At 48.2% G+C, this 21,327-nt stretch overlaps 1 protein-coding gene across 3 annotated transcripts in view; it reads left to right on the top strand.

The window, feature by feature from the left end:
* Positions 1 to 21,327, top strand: part of COL15A1 (collagen type XV alpha 1 chain) — a 1,158,634-nt gene that overhangs the window by 677,914 nt on the left and 459,393 nt on the right. For all 3 annotated transcript variants that reach the window (XM_075314950.1, XM_075314949.1, XM_075314951.1), the window contains 4 exons: positions 14,409 to 14,543; positions 16,874 to 16,930; positions 17,587 to 17,622; positions 18,875 to 18,928. In XM_075314950.1, the coding sequence (XP_075171065.1) occupies positions 14,409 to 14,543; positions 16,874 to 16,930; positions 17,587 to 17,622; positions 18,875 to 18,928 (282 nt within the window). The remainder of the gene's footprint in view (positions 1 to 14,408; positions 14,544 to 16,873; positions 16,931 to 17,586; positions 17,623 to 18,874; positions 18,929 to 21,327) is intronic.

Genomic DNA, 21,327 nt, shown 5'->3' on the forward strand with positions numbered 1-21,327 from the left:
TCACAGACACTGGATGCATCTCTATCATGGTCTAGATATAAATAAATAAAAAAATTGGCGTAGGGACCCCCATATTATGATACCCAGCACAAATAAATCATACGGCTACAGCCTGTGTGCTTATTTTTGTTGTGTATCAAAATAGGAGGGACCCCATGCACCTTATAAATTATTTAAATAAATCATTTTAAAAAAGGTGTGTGGTTCGCCCCAATTTTGATACCCAGCCATGATAAAGAAGACAGCTGTGGTCTGGTAGTCTCAGGCTGGGGAGACCCATGGTTATTGGGCCCCCAGGCTAAAAATAGCAGCCTGTAGCTGCCCAGAATTGTCACATTCATTATACGTGATAATCCGGGCACTTTACCCTGCTCATGCCAACTGCCCTGGTGCGGTGGCAATCGGGGTGGGCGGGGAAAGCAGTGCATATGCATGAGGATATTTTTTTTTTTTTAAATTACCACATAGTTACCTAGAAATCCCTCAGAACTCTGGGCCATGTGTCAGTGCATGGATAGAAGGTATCCCGCTCGAATCCGGACTTTTACAGTCCGAGTTCGCGCATTAGTATTCATGAGCTCTGTACATCTGCTAGATTTGCAGCAGAGAAAACATTGATTTTATCAAAATGACAGCAAACAGCTCAGTAAGTGACACATTGCTGGAATCAGTCTATCTCTGTATTATGCTGCTCTGAGGTGAGGTAGGAAAAACCTGGTGACAGATTCCCTTTAAAGAATATGTATTAAGCTGATAGCATAATGTGATGCCCAATGATAAGGCAGCAATTTATTGCTCTAGACTTATATTCTCTAAGCAACCAAACTGCACAAAGAAATAGCACGGTTTTGCTAATAGAAGTAAATACATGTTGAGAGGACATACACAAAGCAGCCTGTCTTCACAGCGCTGATGTTCGGGGACAATTGAGCAGATCTCTCATCTCATAAATACACCTTGAAATCCTTTTAGACAAAGAGCTTAACATGATAAGAATGACTAAAATCATACATATCCAAAAGTAAGCATTGAAAAATAGATAAAAACATATAAAAAGTACAGTATATGGAATCCATACAAGGTTAGGAACCAGACAAAAGGAAAAATGGGTCAGGCAGTTAGGAGCCCTAAGGGATGGCACAATACAGATGGGTGTGCATGAAGAAATAATGAGTAAAGGAATGAAGCATATATAAATAAAAAGAAGGTGCAAATTGTCAAAGGTGAATGATACTGTCATGAGGTCTTTCTCCAGTATCACACAATCAACAGAGTTGGGTTGGGTGAACAAGTTGGGTGAACAGCGCCAAGAACCTTTATTTTCATACAAACAGAAAGGTCTATAAAACAATCCAAAACGCAGAGAGTAAAATAGTCCAGGAACACTAATATAGTGTAGGGGGGTTAAGGATTAGGCCTACTCCTGCATATGTACCTGGCACACTAATGGTCTGTCTCTAACTGTAAATACCATGTGTAGTTCACCACCAGGTGGCAGTGTGGCAGTGCGGATGTCCTGGCACCTGGGTAGGCAGGAGGAGGAGGAGGAGAACAGGGATATATAAGGGAAAGAGAAAAGGAGAGGAAGAGGAAAGTTCCTGGGAAGATGTAACTGTGAGAAACCCCTGTGTTACGGAGACCTCCTATGTGTGGTGCGGCGATGAGGAGGTGAGAGGTTGATGATAGGCTGTGCTGTGACCTGTTGCTCCCCCCTGCATGCACGATGACTACAAGTACTGCCTGCCCCTTGCCCTCAACCACATCTTGGCGTAGTCGTAGTGTAAACAGAGGCTGTGTTGGTGCTAACAAGAAAGTAGTCAGTCTAAAACCTTTAAATACCACTGCCGGGGCAGCTTCCTTCTGCAGTGTTCCCACGAGACCACCGCTTTAGCAACCCAGGCCCCAGTGCCACCTTCACTCACGTGCTTCACTGTCCAAAGACCCCTCCCACCTGCTGCCAACGGTGTGGGTACAACTGCTCCTCTGGCTATGGCTCGATCCTCCACCAGGGGCTCCTGCCCCTGATGGCATCTTCACTTCAACAAGCAGGGGGAAGATGTTCAACAAGAACGGAGCTTCAACTGTCAACTTTTGCAACTGCGGTGCCACCCTCCATCTGCGGTGCAGATGGCCTCCTCCTGGAACATGAGGACGTTCAACAAGGGTGACGGGTTTTAAACAGTCAACTTTTAACTTGTAACTTTTAATGGTAGACTTACGAGTTCCGCTACCACTGCTGCATAAGGCCGTACGGCTCACTCAGCACTCTAGGAACTGCATCCCTGGACCAGCCGCAGCACATTCCGGAACTCCGGGCTTCCATCAGGAACGGAGGTGGTATAGCCAGCGATACTGTCTCTTCTGGGAGCTGTGTCGGCCGGTGCACCTCGGCCATACTGGGAACGGGCTCTGGCTCCGGGTAGGTCAGCGAGGACGGGAGGGTCTGTGTTTCTCTCTCTTGCCGTGGCACTGTATGGGTGTCTCGACTCTCGCGAGCCCACACCACTGCCACCATCCTCCGAACCTCCGCTTTCCAGTCCAGCACTTGTTGCAGCAACTGAGCTCGTACCCGGACACAGAACCTCGCTAGTTCTCGCTCCAGCCAGGCAGCGGTCCCCAGTGGTAAGCGGTCCGATTCTTGCTCCTCTGCGGGAAGCACCACTCCGCCTCTGCCACTTCTGAGCGCCGCCACTCCAGCGAGAGGCGCTGCTTCAATCACCACATTGGGCGCGGACATCTTCCCGCTTCTCCCCCTTGGTTTTTCGGGAGCAGTCTGAAGACATGGCTCTCTAGTTTCGTTTTCGTCCTCAGGAATCACTTCCTTCTGGCTCTGTTCCCAGGGGGCAGGGGTTCATTTTCGCACCCTTTCTCAGGGAAGAAGATGCTGGGTTGTCGTTTTTCGCGCCCAAAAATGGCGGCTTTTCAAAATTTTGCAGCGGAGCACAGCTGACAGTCCAGAACAAGGCACACTTCCACCAAGTAGGTGGATGGGTCACTATCCTGTTCGTGACGCCAGGTTTCGAGGTGTGCCGCCCCCACATCAGTAGCAGCCGAGCTGCTTGGATCCGGACCCGCAGTGTGGCTTGAGGGATTCTCTGGACCCGGGTGTCACGCGGACACTCCGAATAAAAGGAGACATATTTGTACAGGATTTGCCATACGCAGTCTGTGATGCCACCCACGGTGTGTGGTGAAGTGTAGCACCACCGCTGCTGTTGTGGGGCACCCGGGGGCGATGGGATGGCAGCTGGTTGTTAACCCCTCCGTGGGTAGGGATGGTTGCCCCGGGGCCCGGTGACTCTGTGCAGGAGGGGGCAGTGATGGCAGGGGCCGGCGCGCCTGGTCGGATCAGGGTGTCTCACTTTACTCACGTTTCAATGAATCAGACAAGTCCAATGGTTAACCAAGGTGCTGGTGGCCGGCTGCCACGGCCGGGTGTACTCTGGTCCCTCACCCGGGGTGATGGTCTGTGTCACTTTCCTCTGCACTGTGTTTTTGGTGTGGTGGACTTCCCGGTGTGGAACACGGGAGTCCGCTCCTGGTACTTCTGTTGGGAGCCTTGCCCACTGACGCTGACCTGTGGGATCTACCGGGCCCTGGCGGATACTCTATCCCTCTCGGTGGGTGATTGTCTGCTTTTGGGACTTTGGTTGGGACAGGACCTATAATCCTGCCCTCAATTGGTTAATTAGCTAGGCCGTTGGTTCTGGTCCTGGCTTCAGGGTCCAAGTACCCCCTCTGTGGACAGTTTCCGGGTCGGTTCTCTGGTGTCGGTACCGGCGGGCTCCAACCCTGCCCCGGTCCACCTTGGATCTTTGGCAGCCGTCTTCCAGTCTCCTGACAGATACGGACCAACGTCTGCCACCTAGCCAGTACGTTGGGGCTCCAACGCCTTTCCTTTCTGCCTCAGCCTTCACTTTCTCCTCCTCAACTACTCCACTTTACTCCTCTTGAACTACAACTCATAACTAGACTACTGCTTTTCCCACCCTGGGTTCTCCAGACTCCTAGGTGGACATTCTCCATCCATCTGGTCCGGCCCACTGGTGTGCCTTTGTCGCGGGCGGAGGAGGGGACGCTGCGCTCTCCCACTGCTCGGGTCCGGCTGCCGCTGCTGCTGCAGCCGCTGCTGCTCGGTGGCTCGAGCGATGGGCCGGATCCCGGGGACTCGAGCGGCGCTCCTCGCCCGTGAGTGAAAAGGGGTTTGGTTTTGGGGATTTATTGTCCGTGACGCCACCCACGGTTGTGGTGATTTTTGGTAACACCACCGCTGCTCTGTATGGGGATCCCGGGAGCGGTGACAGGGAGCAGCAGAGTTGTTAGTTCTCCCCTCCGTGGGTAGGGGTTGGTTGTCCCGGGGCCCAGTGATGGGGTGGAGGATGAGGGATGGCAGGCCAGGTGCGGGGCCTGGTGAGGTGCAGGGTCGCGGGGGGCAGCGCTGTGCCTCACGGCACGGTGGTACTCACTCAGCCTGAGATGGTGACACAGTTCTCGGTAAAACACACGGCTGGAAAGACGGTTCCCACGGACGGCTGCTGTTGCTTTTCCCCGGTAGTTAACGGTGACTGTCTCTTTCCCTGCACCTTGTGTAATGTTGGTAGCGATGGGTTCCCACCGGTAACCCGCTCCCCGACTTGGATGTGGCCGGAGGAGCCCCTCTTTGCCCGCAGGCGCTGGCCCTGAGAAACTGGTGCCTTGGCGGTGGCGGTGTCTCTCTCATACAGTTGGACTGTTGCCTTCAATCGGGACTTAGTTGTTTGGAAACTCGGAGGTCCCCTTCACTGACGGATTTGGCAAATTTACGGCGACTCCTAGCCTTGCCGGGATCCGAAAGGCCCCTGCCAATGGTGCTGGCCTCTCCTTGTGTACCGGTCTGGTACCGCCGGGTCACCACCCGTCCACGGTCCTCATGGCACCTCCGATAGGCCACTCCTGCAGACGGTCACCGCCGTCTGCTAACCATGCTGTCTTCGTCCGGGGCACACACCCGGACCAACTTCAGGCTCTTAAGCTGTCACTTTCCTCTTTTCACTTCCACCTCCAAACTCTGTCTCTCCTCTCACTTCCCTAGCTTCCTCCTAACTGCCTGTGTTTTCCCTCCTCTAGGACTGTGAACTCCTTGGTGGGTGGAGACCAACCGCCTGGCTCCACCCCCTGGTGTGGACATCAGCCCCTGGGGAAGGCAACAAGGATTTCTGGTCTAGCTTAGGTTGCCCAGGGCGTCACATTCCTCCTTAGCAAAATGCAGACCGTCTGCGGGCTGCCCGTCTAACACCGGTTTTATTTTTCTTTTTAAACTGTAAAAGATAAAAAACGGTAACAGACATACATGCATATTAACATCATCCCACATTGGGAGGCACTTTCTTAAACGTTGCAAACGGTTTCAAACAGTTACGGCTTCCGCTCTCACCCACCCAAGTAACTTGGCCCTGATGCTGCCCCTAAGAAACAGGCAGCACCCCTTGACCCCAGTCCAGCACCAAGCTACCCGAGCGGGATCTGTCCTTTCCAGGGGACCCACGTCCATGGGGAGCCCCTGGAACCCCCAGAGGGTAGCCACCGGTTCCTGTGGTGGCTGGGCCCCAGCCTGCTCCACTGCGGGCCCTCCCTCCAATCTGCCTCTCCGGAGGCGGCAACGGTGGAAGCTGCAACAACAACATTATTTACAAGCCATTAACGTTTGTGGCTGCCCTGCAAGTTCACGGGCTTGTCCATAAGGAGTCCCTTACGCAACCTTAAACGGTCCCCATGGAGACAACGGTGCCGGCAACAACCGGTTCAATCACGGTTCAATCAGATGACTTCCTCAGTTGATCACTTATCATTCTTTTTCAAAACTTTCAAAACCTTTAACCACATACAGGTGGTCCCAACGGGGACAACTTTTAGGCGGGGGACCGCCGGCTTAACAGTCCATCCTCAATCGCGGGGCTCTAGTGCCACCTTCACATGGTGCACCGCTGTGGACCCCGATGGTAGCTCGCTGCGGGTGATCTTCCTCCATATTCATGCGGGCATGCACATCCGCTCTACACCCCTCTCGAGCATCGATCTCCCTGCGCAGCTGCCGTTGCCGCCGCTCCCAGCCGGGAGCACCTTCTGTTTGCTCCGGTTCAGCGTGTGCGGGGGACGGACCCAGCCAGAGTCCCTCCATGTCAGCTACGACCGGCACCTTCAGTAATGAGGGACCCCGCTGTGACATGGCCTGCTCTGCCTCCTGGCAGCTGCATCCCCGCCGTGCCTCCGGTGCATCTTTGCTGACGGCCTCAGCCTTCGGCTTCTTCCATTGAAGCGGATCAGGGTGGTCACGAGCTTCTGCTGCAGGTCGGTCCGCCGGGGCGGATTGGCAGGGTACCGCTACCGGTGCTGGTGGTAGCGGGCCTAGTGGCGGGGCAGCAGCAGCCAACACTGGTAGCGGGGGAGGTAGCAGGGCGAGCGGGTATGGACCGGGTCCCTCAGCCGCGATGACCGACCCACTAGGGGTACAGGGGCGTGGGTCACTTACCCTCCCTTCCAAGACTCCCTCCATCTCGCGTCTCCGTATGGCCACCACCACTTCCGCCATGTCGGCCTATCACTCCTCCAGGAGGAGCTGCATGCGGACCTGCAGACGGCTGCTTAGCTGGACGGTCCGGACTTCCACCCACGCTGCGGGGCCAGGCGCAGGGACCACGGTGTTGTCGGTCGGACTCAGCATCTTTAGCAGCGGCCTCTTCCAGGAACCAGTCAATGGCTGCAGGGTCCTGGCATCCCTGCTTCCATAGCCGCGGCTACATGCGACCAGTCGCCATCTCGTCCCCCTTAGCCTCTTTCCGGCCCCTCCTCTATCGGGGCGGGATTTTGGCTTTCGCGCCTCCACTACTCGAGGAGACGCTCGAGCGGGAACTTTTAGATGGCGGCTTCTGAAATTTTCTGGCCAGACACCTCCGGCGGTAACAAGGCGCACCTCTACCAGACGGCAGAGCGGTAAGATCCTATTCGTGACGCCAAGTTGTCACTCGCGGAGGAGGGGACGCTGCGCTCTCCCACTGCTCGGGTCCGGCTGCCGCTGCTGCTGCGGCCGCTGCTGCTCGGGGGCTCGAGCGATGGGCCGGATCCCGGGGACTCGAGCGGCGCTCCTCGCCCGTGAGTGAAAAGGGGTTTAGTTTTGGGGATTTATTGTCCGTGACGCCACCCACGGTTGTGGTGATTTTTGGTAACACCACCGCTGCTCTGTATGGGGATCCCGGGAGCGGTGACAGGGAGCAGCAGAGTTGTTAGTTCTCCCCTCCGTGGGTAGGGGTTGGTTGTCCCGGGGCCCAGTGATGGGGTGGAGGATGAGGGATGGCAGGCCAGGTGCGGGGCCTGGTGAGGTGCAGGGTCGCGGGGGGCAGTGCTGTGCCTCACGGCACGGTGGTACTCACTCAGCTTGAGACGGTGACACAGTTCTCGGTAAAACACACGGCTGGAAAGACGGTTCCCACGGACGGCTGCTGTTGCTTTTCCCCGGTAGTTAACGGTGACTGTCTCTTTCCCTGCACCATGTGTAATGTTGGTAGCGATGGGTTCCCACCGGTAACCCGCTCCCCAACTTGGATATGGGCCGGAGGAGCCCCTCTTTGCCCGCAGGCGCTGGCCCTGAGAAACTGGTGCCTTGGCGGTGGCGGTGACTCTCTCATACGGTTGAACTGTTGCCTTCAATCGGGACTTAGTTGTTTGGAAACCCGGAGGTCCCCTTCACTGACGGATTTGGCAAATTTACGGCGACTCCTAGCCTTGCCGGGATCCGAAAGGCCCCTGCCAATGGTGCTGGCCTCTCCTTGTGTACCGGTCCGGTACCGCCGGGTCACCACCTGTCCACGGTCCTCACGGCACCTCCGATAGGCCACTCCTGCAGATGGTCACCGCCGTCTGCTAACCTTGCTGTCTCTGTCCGGGGCACACACCCGGACCAACTTCAGCCTCTTAAGCTGTCACTTTCCTCTTTTCACTTCCACCTCCAAACTCTGTCTCTCCTCTCACTTCCCTAGCTTCCTCCTAACTGCCTGTGTTTTCCCTCCTCTAGGACTGTGAACTCCTTGGTGGGTGGAGACCAACCGCCTGGCTCCACCCCCTGGTGTGGACATCAGCCCCTGGGGAAGGCAACAAGGATTTCTGATCTAGCTTAGGTGTACCTAACCGGGGTGTAGGGTGTGGTGATGTCATTACCTGTGACCCCTGGCTTGCCCAGGGCATCACACCTTTCCTTCCTTGGGGGGGTGTGACTAGGATTTGGTTGGCAATGTTTAACCCTGTGAGGGAAGGTTTTGTGCAGGGGCCTAATCTGTGTGACCACCTGGCGGCGTCAGGGAGTCACATACACCGCTTAGCGTTGGCTCCTTACACATGTAGCCAGGGTAAATATCGGGTAATTAAGCAAAGCACTTTGCTTAGTAACCCGATGTGTACCCTGGTTACGTGTGCAGGGAGCCAGAGAGAGCATGTGCAGCGAAATCCTAAGGATTCCGCTGCTCAAAAAAGTTACATGCTGCGTTCCTTCCGCCTGGCGGAAGCAACGCAGCGTCGGCTAGCGGAAGCAACACAGGTCCATTAGTCGCAATCCGTCGTCCATACAAATGTATGGGAAGCAGCGGAATCCATTAACGGATTCCGCTGTTTTCCAAAACGGCGGATTGCGACTGAAGGAAAAAACGCAAGTGTGAAAGTAGCCTTACACACTCTTATATGAATACACTGATATGGCATGTGTTTTTTAGTAAAACCTAATTGTGTACATTTATAGACAAATAAATTATAGTAGAACTTTTTTGGAGGAAAGTGGTGTTTCAATTCCCTTTCTCTCATGAGTTTTCTATAAATGTTTAGAAAATAGTTCAGTCTCCTGGAAAAAAAAATGCTCATTCAAACTCCTAGTACCCTTTGTGAAAATAAAAAAAATAGAGTTGAAGCAATATTTTAGTGACAAAAATCCAATTCTTCATTTTCATGTTAGTAAATTCTTTGAAGCATTGATGGATTCAAATGCTCACCAAACCCATAGCTAAATTCAAAGAGTAGTGGAGTTCCCAAAGTTGTGTTACTTGTGGGGTGGGAGGTTCTGCTGTTTATGCACTTCTGGGGCTCTGCCAATGCTTACATGTCATCTGCAATCTATTCTAGGCATATTTTTCTTCAAAAATCAAATAGCGCTAATTCTCTTCTGAGCCCTGCCATGGGGCCAAACAGTCATTTTTCAACCATGTATGGGGCACTGACACATTTATGAGAAATTGTTTAACAAATTACTTGATCTACTTTGTCATACTACCCCTGTTGAAAATGAAAAATTTGGACCTAGAGCGATGTTTAAATGGAGAAACATATTATTTTTCTTTGTATTGTCAATCGTTAAAAAAATCAGTGATGCTCCAAAGGATTCAAAATGTACACCCCACCTTACATGAACTCCTTGTTGGGTGTAGTTCCCAAAGTAGGGTTATTTGTGTTGGGTCTCTGCTGTTTTAGCACCTCAGTGGCTTTGCAAATGCCACAAAAATTCACATTATATTCCAGACAAGTTGAAGTTTTAAAAATTAACCAGCATGGCTACCACATTATCTTGCAGTGGCATGCTATTCCCTTCGGTTTGCGTTTAGTTGGACCATCATTTATTTTTCAACAGAACAATGCCCCATACACACCTCCAGGCTATGTAAGGGCTATTTGAGTAAGAAGGAGAGTGATGGGGTGCTACACCAGACCTGAACACAATCGAGATGGTTTGGGGTGAGCTGGATCGCAGAGTGAAGGCAAAAGGGTCAACAAGTGCTAAGCATCTCTGGGATCTCCTTCAAGACTGCTGGAAGACCATTTCCGGTGACTACCTCTTGAAGCTCATCAAGAGAATGTCAAGAGTGTGCAAAGCAGTAATGAAAGCAAAATGTGGCTACTTTGAAGAACCTAGAATATAAGACATATTTTCAGTTGTTTCACACTATATTGTTAAGTTTTTCATTCCAAGTGTGTTAATTCATAGTTTTGATGCCTTCAATGTGAATCTACAATTTTCAGAGCCATGAAAATAAATTAAACTGTTTGAATGAGAAGGTGTGTCCAAACTTTTGGTCTGTACTGTATATAATACTAGCTGTAGTACCCGGGCATTGTCCGGGATAGTAGCCTCTCCCAGTCTCTGTCTGTCTGTCTCTTTCCTTGTCTGTCTGTGTCTATTTCTATCTCTGTCTGTCTTTGTATCAGTCTGTCTGTATCTCTGTGTCTATCTATCTGTCTCTCTATCTCTGTGTCTGTCTCTCTCTTGCCCCGTCTGTCTCTTTCCAGGTCTGTCTCTTTCCAGGTCTGTCTCCTTCCCATCTGTCTTTGTCTGTCTCACTGATTATCCCTTTCCCCACCTGTCCCTTTCCCCACCTGTCTGTCCCTTTCCCCACCTGTCTGTCCCTTTCCCCACCTGTCTGTCCCTTTCCCCACCTGTCTCTGTCTGTGTACATCAAGGTCTGTCTCTTTCCCAGTCTGTCTCTTTCCCCATGTGTCTCTTTGCTTGTTTGTTTTTGTCTGTCTCTCTGTCTGTCTCTTTCCAAGTCTGTTTCTTTCCAGATCTGCCTCTTTCCCCATCTGTCTCCTTGTCTCTTTTCCTGTCTCTTTCCCTGTCTGTCTCTTTCACCATCTGTCCGTCTATCTCTATCTCTCTGTCTCTTTCCCTGTCTGTCTCTGTCTGTTTCTTTCCTTGTCTGCCTCTTACTCTGTCTGTGGCTATGTATGTCTGTCTCTCTCTGTCTCTTTCTCTCTATCCGTCTCTTCACTGATATCATATCACCTCACACATAAGCTTCTTATACTAACAATGTCTTTTGTTCCTATATCAAGCTATCACAACTGCTATTAAAACCAGTAGTTCCAGGCTCCATTTACTTTAATGGAGGCATTTTTTGGGAGAGTAACTGTAAAGCGTGGGGTTAAATTTTCCTATCAAAACATAGTCTACGACGTTCCCTGGGTCACATGAAGTGTCTGGGCAAAATTTTGTGATTCTACATGCGACGGTGCAGATTCCTTTAGCGGACATACACACACACACACACACACACACACACACAGCTTTATATATTAGATTAGGAAACAGGCTGCTTGCTATGTATATACTGTACTTGTATAATATAAAGGATACAGGCTGCTGGCTGTATATATAATATAGAGTATATATGACGCCCTGGACTGTTCGGGTCATCACAGGGATCTGCACAATCTGCCCTTCCCATGCAGGACTCAAACCCCCATGGTTCTGGGAACCTAACCTGCAGTACTGCCTCCACCAGCATTCACAAATCCTAGATACACTTTGCACCACACCTGTCAGGCACACCAGTGGGCTGCTTAAGCAGAAATAGGGCCGCCCACCTAGGGGTCAGACAGGGAGGTGGGAGGTGTCAAGTCAGTTCAGTGGTAGCCCTCGAGCTGAGAGGAGCTCTGAGGAAGCTGGGAGTTGTAGCTCCCAGGAGGAAATCAGACTAGGTCGCAGACGGTGGTCTGGACCTAGAGGAGTCGGACCCCTGGTCGCAGAGGATTGAGGCTAGGTGCCTGGAACCCGTCAAGGAGGACGGTCAGCAGCTTGGTCCTATCACCAGTCTGGGACCGAAAGCATGTCGGGGTACACGGACCCTAAGTCGGGGAGAAGCTTCAGGCAACCCGGCAATTAACCTGCGGAGAACAGGGCCTTTATGGACTGTTCCCACGAAGCTCAGAGATCGGGGGCACTAGCGCAACAAGGGGGATAGGGGTTTCCAAACAAGCGGCCCACTGAAATCCCAAGCGTGATCGCCTGAGAACAGGCTCCTTCTCTTAGCCACAGTGGGAATCAAGGCCCGGACAGCTCCAAGCTACCGGGCCACAATGGACAATCTAAATTTGACGCCAGGAGGCATGTTACGGACCACCAAGCAGTGCTGCAGGGGACGGGACCTGGACGAGCTCCCCTCAGGAGACAGCTGCAGTCAGAGACCTGGTTTACCCTGTTGTCAGCGTCTGCTTCATTGCTGAGTGAGTACCCGACTGACCCCTGCACTGCACCCCCGCATCACCATCCAGAGTCCCGGGCCTACCCCTACCCGTGGAGGGTAACGTCATCTTGCTGCCCCACTCCGTCACCCCGGGTACTCCCAACAGCAGCGGCGGTACTCCCAATTACCGTACACCATGGGTGGCATCACGAACTATATCTATCCCCTTAGTCATTTGCGTGTGGCCCCTAGCACCCGGGTCCGGAGACCCTCGAGCCACGAGTAATCACTACCCTCGGATCCGAGCAGTTCGATCCGCTGCAGGGGAGGCACATATACAGGCTGTTGGATGCGTAGATTTAATATAGAAGTTATGGGCTACTGGCTGGGTATACACTATATAATATATAGGATACATGCTGCTGGTTGCATGTATATAATTTAGTGGTTACAGGAGGCTGCTGTCTGCATACATATATCTCTTTCTCATAGTGCAGCACAAATAATGTGCAGTATTGCACAGTGTTAAATTATTATAGCATACAGATTAGTGACTAATGGTCCCACAAACAAGGATTTACCACACAACCACAAGGGGGACCATAGCCGACAAGAACACTAAGGGTATGTCCGTACGCTGTGTTCTGGCTTGACAACTAAACTGCACACTTTTGACAAATGTAAACACTACGTTTCACTAAAAGGACCCAGTCAAAATGCATGCGTTTTGAGCTGGTTTTCCTTGTGCTTTGGACAGTGTGTTTTGAGATTGAGAAGTCAATGGGTGGAAAATGTTCACGAAACGCAATGAAGAAGTGACATGCTGCTTTTTTATAGGCAAAGATTTTGACAAATATTTGTGAAACAAAACGCTGGCTAAAAAAAAAAAAAGCAACGTGCAGATGGAATTTCTAATTTATCATAGACTTTGCTGGGGAAGCAAAACGCATGCATTTTGTCAATGACACAGTGCAGTTTATAACGTGACCAAAAAGCAAGCAAAAACGCAACGTGCGGGCAGACCCTAATACTGGAACGATCTCACCATGACCTGTGCTGTCAACCATCATTGTCCTTGAACGTCATGAATAAAATCAAATAGGAAGATAAGAGGGGGGCCACAGCCACACAATACCCCTAAAGTCCTGTTGCATGACAGCTGCTCACAGATGCTCCTTCCCGACATGTTTCATCAAAAGCTCTTCAGGGGATAAGGTAGCAAAAGGATTGGGTGGGAATACACCGTCAAAAAAAATAACATGTGGCATGTTCTTGTAGGCTATGGTCCCCCTTTGGGACATATGTGTTAATTCCTCGTTTGCTGGACCATTAGCCACTAATGTGTATGTTATAATAGTAGTTAGATCAGGCAGGAAAACTTTCAAAAAGATTTAGGCTACTTTCACACTTGCGTTCAGCGCATTCCGTCACTATGGAGAATAGCGCAGTCCGTTAATGCACTGCGCTATTCTCCATAGACTTGTATGGATGACGCACTGTAACGCAAGTGTCTGCGTTGCATCCGCTGGATGATGCAGAGTCGTTATTTTGATGCTGCGTCGGGCGGAAGGAACGCAGCATGTAACTTTTTTTGAGCAGCGCAATCCGTAGGATTTCACTGCGCATGCTCTTTTTTTTTTTTTTTTAATCACAAACTTTATTTTTGTTGTCTCTCGGTGGCCGAAGCTGAGCGCCCGCCCGCCGGCATGCCCGGCCGCCGGCAAGTGACAGCGCTCAGCTGAGCACCCGCCCGCCAGCATGCCCGGCTGCCGGCAAGTGACAGCGCTCAGCTGAGCGCCCGCCCGCCAGCATGCCCGGCTGCCGGCAAGTGACAACGCTCAGCTGAGCGCCCAAGTGAGAGCGCTCAGCTGAGCGACCGGCTGCCGGCAAGTGACAGTGCTCAGCTGAGCAACCGCCCGCCGGCATGCCCGGCCGCTGACAAGTGACAGTGCTCAGCTGAGCGACCGGCCGCCGGCATGCTCGGCCGCCGGCATGTCAGGGCGCTCAGCTGATCGCCCGGCCGCCGGCATGTGAGGGCGCCCAGCTGAGCGCTCGGCCGCCGGCTATTGAGAGCGATAGGCTGATCGTTCACAATAGTCGGCTGCCGGTAAACTGTAAAGAAGAAGAACAAAAAAAAATAAAGCTTTCCGTTGTTTTGTACGATCCGTAGCATTGCATTGTGCCACTATATGCAACGCATCCGTTGCATCCGTCACACAACGCAATGCTACGGAAGCCGTCCAACGCAAGTGTGAAACTAGCCTTACACAGTCATTCTGACATGGATTTGCAAAGTACACCAGCCTCAACAGGTCTAACTGATCAGTTTACTAATACATGCAGCTTGCATTGTGAAATCTGGTGACAGATTTGATTTTGGGAGGCAGTTTATGTCCCTGATTAGTTGCAGGAGTAAAGCTGTGTATTTCTCCACAGGGAGAAGTTGGCCCTCATGGTTCCCCTGGAGCAGATGGGATGCAAGGAAAAGAAGGCATCCCTGGAAATAGAGGACCTCCAGGACGTCCTGGGCCTCCTGGTCCACCAGGGCCTGCCTATGGATTTGGATTTGAGGTGAGATATATTGACATAAGCAAAAAATATATATTTTACACATGTGGCCAGATACTAACTAGTGGCTAATCAAATTTTACCTTAAGATGTCTTTTATTAATTGTTGGCAGTCTCAAGCTTATTAAACTCCTTCTTTATTACTTAGTACATCCACTTTATATGTTTTGACCCATTTCAAACATGATGCAAACACTGCCATAACCAGACACCTGCTGTTGGCAGTTTTCTCGAGAAATCTTAGCCCATTCTTGAAGGGCACTGAAAAAGCCACCAGGATCATGCACGGGTTAATTATGCAGTTGAAAAGGCCAATGATTTCCATGCTCCCTCATAGAAAGCATGACGTTTTCTCCTAGGATTTCCATCTCGTCTTCCAAACAATGCAGGTTTCTAGTATTAGAAGGAGTAAAGTAGCCCCATATCATCTCTGATCCCTCACCACTAAGGACATAACGATCGTGGTAGGAGAGGATGGATTGTGACCTGGCCTGACACCAGCACCTTTTTCAGCTGAAATGTATTGTGTTGCAGAGACCCATCGGGTCCCTATACCGCAATACATGCCACCAGCCAGAGTTCGGCAACTGATGTCAGCGTGCCAGGCTTTGGCGTCGCATGGCAGTAACGTCATACGTCTTTCATAGCAGGCATGCCAATCTCAGCTGTCGACCTCTGCGCTGGCAATATAAGAAGACCCTGCATGTCGTGGGATTGGAGGAAGGTGAGGAGAATGTTTTTTTAGACAAAAAAATACCAGGAAAAGGTCCAGAATGGGGATATTTATATCAGAAAGTGACACAGGATGGAAAACATATATATTAGGATGGGGAGCAGGATGGGGGACATATTTACCAGGATAGAGTTCCTACTGTATATACCAAGATGGTGGTTATATATACCTGGATGTGGGACATATTAACCAGGATGGGGCCAGATGTGGCCCAGGATGGGAGACACATACAGTATACCAGGATGGGGGATATATATACCAGGGTGAGGAACATATATACTAGGAAGGGTCCCAGGATGGAGGACATATTAATCAAGATGCAGCAAGGATGGAAAACATATACTGTATACTAGGATGTAGCCCAGGATGGTGAAAAAATATACCAGGAAGGGGCCCAGGCTAGTGTATGTTTATATCAAGAAGTGGCCCAGGATGGGAGACATGTATAATAGGATGGGAACCAGGATGGGGAACATATATATCAGGAGAAGGGACATATTAACCAAGTTGAGACCAAGGATGTGGGACATATATACCAAGATGTGGCACAGGATGGGAGATATATATACCAGGATGAAAGACATGTATACTAGGAAGGGACCCAGGATGGAGGACATATTAACCATTATTCTTGCAATAACAATATTTTTGACATACACTCAAACATCACAGTCAATAACCCTCCAGGTAGTCCAGCTATTTGATGCCTTTATCTCAAGGATACATGGGGTAACTAATGAAACTCCTGACTGTTACTAATTGGTATTGTCTCAAGGATTCCTGACGTAAGTGTTTGGTCTTAGGCTACTTTCACACATCCGGTTTTTGCTCTGTGGCACAATACGGCGTTCTGCAGAAAAACCGCAACCGTTTTTTTTGCCGCCGGTTGCGTTTTTTTTTTTGCATAGACTTACATTAGTGCCGTATTGTGCCGCCTGGGCGTGCATTCGGTCCGGTTTTTGCCGCATGCGGCAGATTTAGCCGATGTTGCGGCCGGATGGAACGTTGCCTGCAACGTTTTTTGCTCCGGCAAAAAAAAGCATCGCACCGCATCTGGCCGCTGCGGCGCATTTTTCAATGCATGCCTATGGACACCGGATGCGACGCGATGCGGGAAAAAATGCATCCGGCCGCCGCATGCGGTTTCTTCCACTGCGCATGCTCAGTAGCATGCCGCAACCGGAAAAAAATGGACCAGCCGCATGTAAAAACTTATGCAAAGGATGCGGTGTTTTCGCCGCATCCGTTGCATAGGTTTCACAGCCGGATTGAGCCGCACGACTCAAAACGGATGTGTGAAAGTAGTCTTACGTGGACTGAAGTTTAGGGGGTTGAACAATTCTGAGAATGTGGTAGTCAGTAAAAGTGGCATTTCGTGGTGAATTTGGAAAAGACACATTATATTAGTTGTGTTGTGGTATTGAAATTGCTTTTGTTTGATTGGTTTCTTGCAAACATCAGAAAGTTTTATATTTTACTATTAAGCCTAATTTGCAAATGAGGATGGTGAATAATTTTGATAGTGAGTATACATACATAATGTTTCTATGTGGAAGAACAATAAACACACCTATATCATAAATCTGGTTTTATTTTTTAGGATATGGAAGGATCTGGAGATTTAAGATTAGGAGCTGTAAGGAGACAAGCTCTAAATGTAAGTTTATACAATACATAGTCCCTTTCCAAAGGCATTCATTATCATACATTGAGGTTGATATTGTTCACTTTCATTGCAATTAGTGATGGATGAACTCACAGATATCTGGGATCGGCGAGTCTAAACAGACTTAAAAGGAAAATCGGTTCAACCCGGAATTGATCCCGGATATCTGCCTGGGTGTCAGTCCCCATATAAGTCTATGGAGACCAGAGTTTGGAGCTTAACAATGGTGGTAGAAGGGATAGGAGGATTAGATCAAGTGTGCTATACTGTCCTGGCATCTGTGATTGGTTGCAGTCAGACGCGCCCCCAGCCTGTGTGACAGCCTCTGACTGCTTGCAATCACAGACCCTGTCTGTATGTTACTTTCGTGGTATAAAAATAAATAAATTGGCATAGGGTCCCCCGTATTATAATAACCATGGATACCTATGGTTTTATTATTTGCCTGTTTGGATTGGATGGGTTGTTACCAACATCTGGTGAGAAATTCATATCAACAGCACCTTTAGAAATGTATTTACTTAGAAAATTGGTGATGTGTTCAATAATTATATAACCCACTGTATATCTGACCTAGAATGACTGTTGTGCATAAAAAAACTATTTATGTTTGCATTGTCTTTTATACAAATCTTTCTGTGTTGCAGGTTGAAAATGAAGACTCTGGTCCACCAGGAGAAAAGGTTTTTAACCATAAATTTAAAATAATATTTCAGTGGGAAGTAATATAGTAGACCACAGTATAGGAAAAACAATTAGGTTAGAGTGGTGTTCTGGTAAGAAAAGGTTCAAGAAGGACAGGTGAAAATTTCTAGATTGGTGATTCAGCTGATAAAGCAGGCTGTACAGGACAGAGACTGTTAGGGCACTTACACATGGTGCTGGGAACCTGGGGCACTAGGGGGGCACCATCATTTAAGTAGTGGGTTTGAGAAATCTCCACCCCTGCAGACCTGCTAACTACACTACTGATCAGGAGTAATGGAAAAATAGCCTTACTTTATGCTGCCATTGAAAAACATGAATGAAGTGCAGAGAAAATATACTGAATAACATTTAGTAATTTAACCTACAAAAAGCACAAACGCAATACTATACTATTTATATTATTTCACATATTAGAACAATCCAAGCAAAAACAAAATGTAAGAAATGAACATAATATAGAACAACGAAAGCGGTCCTTAATGCATTCTGGAATGTAAAGTGGTACCAGTGATACTTACGGTAATACTTTTAAATGTTTCCAATTTTATAATGAATTCAGTATAGTAATAATCCGGATTAAAAATGGACAAGCTAGAGTTTTCCCAATGTCCCGAGCAGCTCATCGTCCTACCACCTATTTGTACTGGTAGGTGCTTCATCAGTGAAGTTTTACTTACAGTTACTTTTAATTATACAATCAATACCAATGTTTTTTTTTTATTTTCACTTGACATTAAAGAGAACCTGTCATCAGATTTATGCTACCCGAACTATGATCAGCATAATAATTCAAACACTGGTTGTGCGATTGCTGTCAGGTATGTTTTATACTGTGGGATTTCAGAGTAAACATATTTCAACAAAGCCAGCCTTGGACTATGTGTCTCTGTTGACTAGCTCGAGGCAAGGCTCTGGCCGACATGATCCCTTTCACTCACAGGTTTCTCCCTATGTAAACACACAAGGAGAAATTGTCAGTAGTTGGGGATCTAACTCAGGCTAGTCTGCAGAGACACATAGTCCAGGTCCGTCTTTATAAAAGTATGTTTCTGGTTTGGCTGTGACTTTCCAAACAAATGTTCAGTGTAAAATATGCCTGGTTGCAAGCAAGCATCCAGCAGCTGATTCATGCTGCCTGTGGTATGAGCTGCATGAATCTGATGACAGATTCCCTTTAACACTTTTTGTACGTGATAGTATATGAGTACAATTTCTTTCATTATATAGGGTGAGCAAGGTTTACCTGGGAAAGATGGACAAAAAGGAGCATCTGGAAACATGGTTTGTTTGCTATTTTTTTATTCTTAATATTTCGTATTTTGTGTGAAATCTTTCTCAAATCTTGGTCTTTTTCCCAAAACATGTCTCAGCCCCAATCTGAATTTGATAGACTAGATGCCTTTTCAGTCTTAAACATTATTTTATTACATTTTTAGAAAAAAAAATAAAACAATACATGTTTTACTCTATTACTAAAGCAGCCTACTTTGGCACAATCATAAAACCATCTAATGTATAAGGGTGTCTGCCAACTATTCCCTGACAGATCATGTTGGGGAAAAAAAAAACTGAAGTCTAACCACCACATCTCTATTGCTCAGTTGTTTTGTCTTTTAAGTCAATAAGCTGCTGTCAGATTATTATCTTCATAGAAAACATATGATTGGCCAGATTGACCCAGTTAACTAGGCTTAAAGGAGATTGTTGGCCAAAAAGTTTGCGATACATAACCCTATCCATCCTTCTTTCAATATGGTGTAGTCGAGCTGACCGCTTTGTAAAAAAGCCCACCCAAAGTATGATGTTTCCACCTCCATGCTTCATGGATGGGACCATGTTCTTGGGGTTTTACTCATCCTTCTTCCTCCAAACACGGCGAGTGGAGTTAATACCAAAAAGTTCTGTTTTTGTCTCCTCTGACCACATGACCTTCTCCCATGTTATCTTTGGATTATCCAAATGGTCTTTGGCAAACTTCAACTGGACATGTGCTGGCGAGAGCAGGGAGACCTAGCGTGCCATGCAGGATTTTAATCCATGACAGCATAGTGTGTTACAAATGGTAATCTTTTAGACTGTGGTCTCAACTCTCTTTAGATCATTGACTACGTTCTATGAGGATGGTGCGATTCCAGAGTCTGTTATAACAGACTTTAGGTTGTCGGATACCTTAAGATTGGCAACAATGCCATTTGTACCCCAAAAAGAAGGAGGGGCTCAAAGAAACCACATGGCTAGATCCAACTAGAGGTTGTGATACCCAGCAGTCCCATCATGCTAGGTGTACTATGAAAAAAACTGGCAGGGAGAGGTGTGTTGACATGTTACAAATGGTAATCTTTGAGACTGTGGTCCCAGCTCTCTTCAGATCATTGACCATGTCCTATGAGGCTGGAGCAATTCCAGAGTCTGAAATAACAGACTTTAGGTAGGCGGATACCTTAAGATTGGCAACAATGCCATTTGTACCTCAAAAAGAAGGAGGGGCTCAAAAAAAGCACACGGCTAGACCCAACTAGAGGTTGTGATACCCAGCATTCCCATCATGCCAGGCGTACTACAGAAAAACTGGCAGGGAGAGGTGTGCACAAAGGTAAATATATTGTACTGTACCTCAAAAATAAGGAGGTGCTCAAAGAAAACCACATGGCTAGGCCCAAGTACAGGTTGTAACACCTGCCAGTCCCATCACGCCAAACATCAGAAAGATGAAGATGTGTATTCTGTGGTTGGAGAAGTTGAGTTACGGTACGGCAGGGAAGAGATAATGCAATGGGTGATGTCTAGATACTTAAGTACAGTATTATACTTTATTCCATCCTGAACTATTACCAGTTATAAGGTTGAGCAGGCACATACATACAGTATAACAGCACAACATTTCTCTCAAATTTCATTGTCATGTACTCGACAACAGGGGGGTGGTAGAAAGGAAGTGTTGATACATAATATGAATGCATATATTAAATATATATAAATACATTTACCTATATATATATATGTATATATATATATATATTTCACCACCACATGTGCTGAAGGGGAGTAGACAAAGAGAAGTAAGGGAGCAAATGCTGAACACAAATCAAAGCTTGCAAAAAAGGCCAAGAGTAAGGTAAAAAGATTTTGAGGGATATGTTAAAATCAAAAGACAATATGTCATAAATTGATAGGAGAACACTTAGCCAAGTTCAAGGAAACCAAGACCCCAGGACCAAATGATTTACACCCTAGAGTCCTGAAAAAGATAGCAGAGGAAATAATATTACCCTTGCCATAATCCTCAATAAGTCATGGGAAACAGGAGTGGTCCCTCTAGATTGACAAAGGGTAAATATAGTCCCTATCTCCAAAAAGGGGGAAAAGGAGTATCCAGGAAATTACAGGCCAGTAAACTTGACCTCTATAGCAGGAATAATCTTTAAACCAATTGTCAAGGAACATTTACTTAGGTACTTGGATGAGAAGGCATCAATTAATCAAAGCCAGCATGGCTTTATGACCAATTACTCTTGTCAGACCAACCTAATTTCCTTCTACAACAAAATCACTGAATGGTTGGACTAGGGGAATGCCGTGGATATAGTATATCTTGACTTCAGTAAGGAATTCAATAAAGTATCACATAACATTCTCATTAAAAAATGATCAAGTACGGATTTGAGAAAAAATCAGTTAGA

This window comes from Anomaloglossus baeobatrachus, chromosome 6, assembly GCF_048569485.1.
Source record: "Anomaloglossus baeobatrachus isolate aAnoBae1 chromosome 6, aAnoBae1.hap1, whole genome shotgun sequence".
NCBI classification, from domain to species: Eukaryota; Metazoa; Chordata; class Amphibia; order Anura; family Aromobatidae; genus Anomaloglossus; species Anomaloglossus baeobatrachus.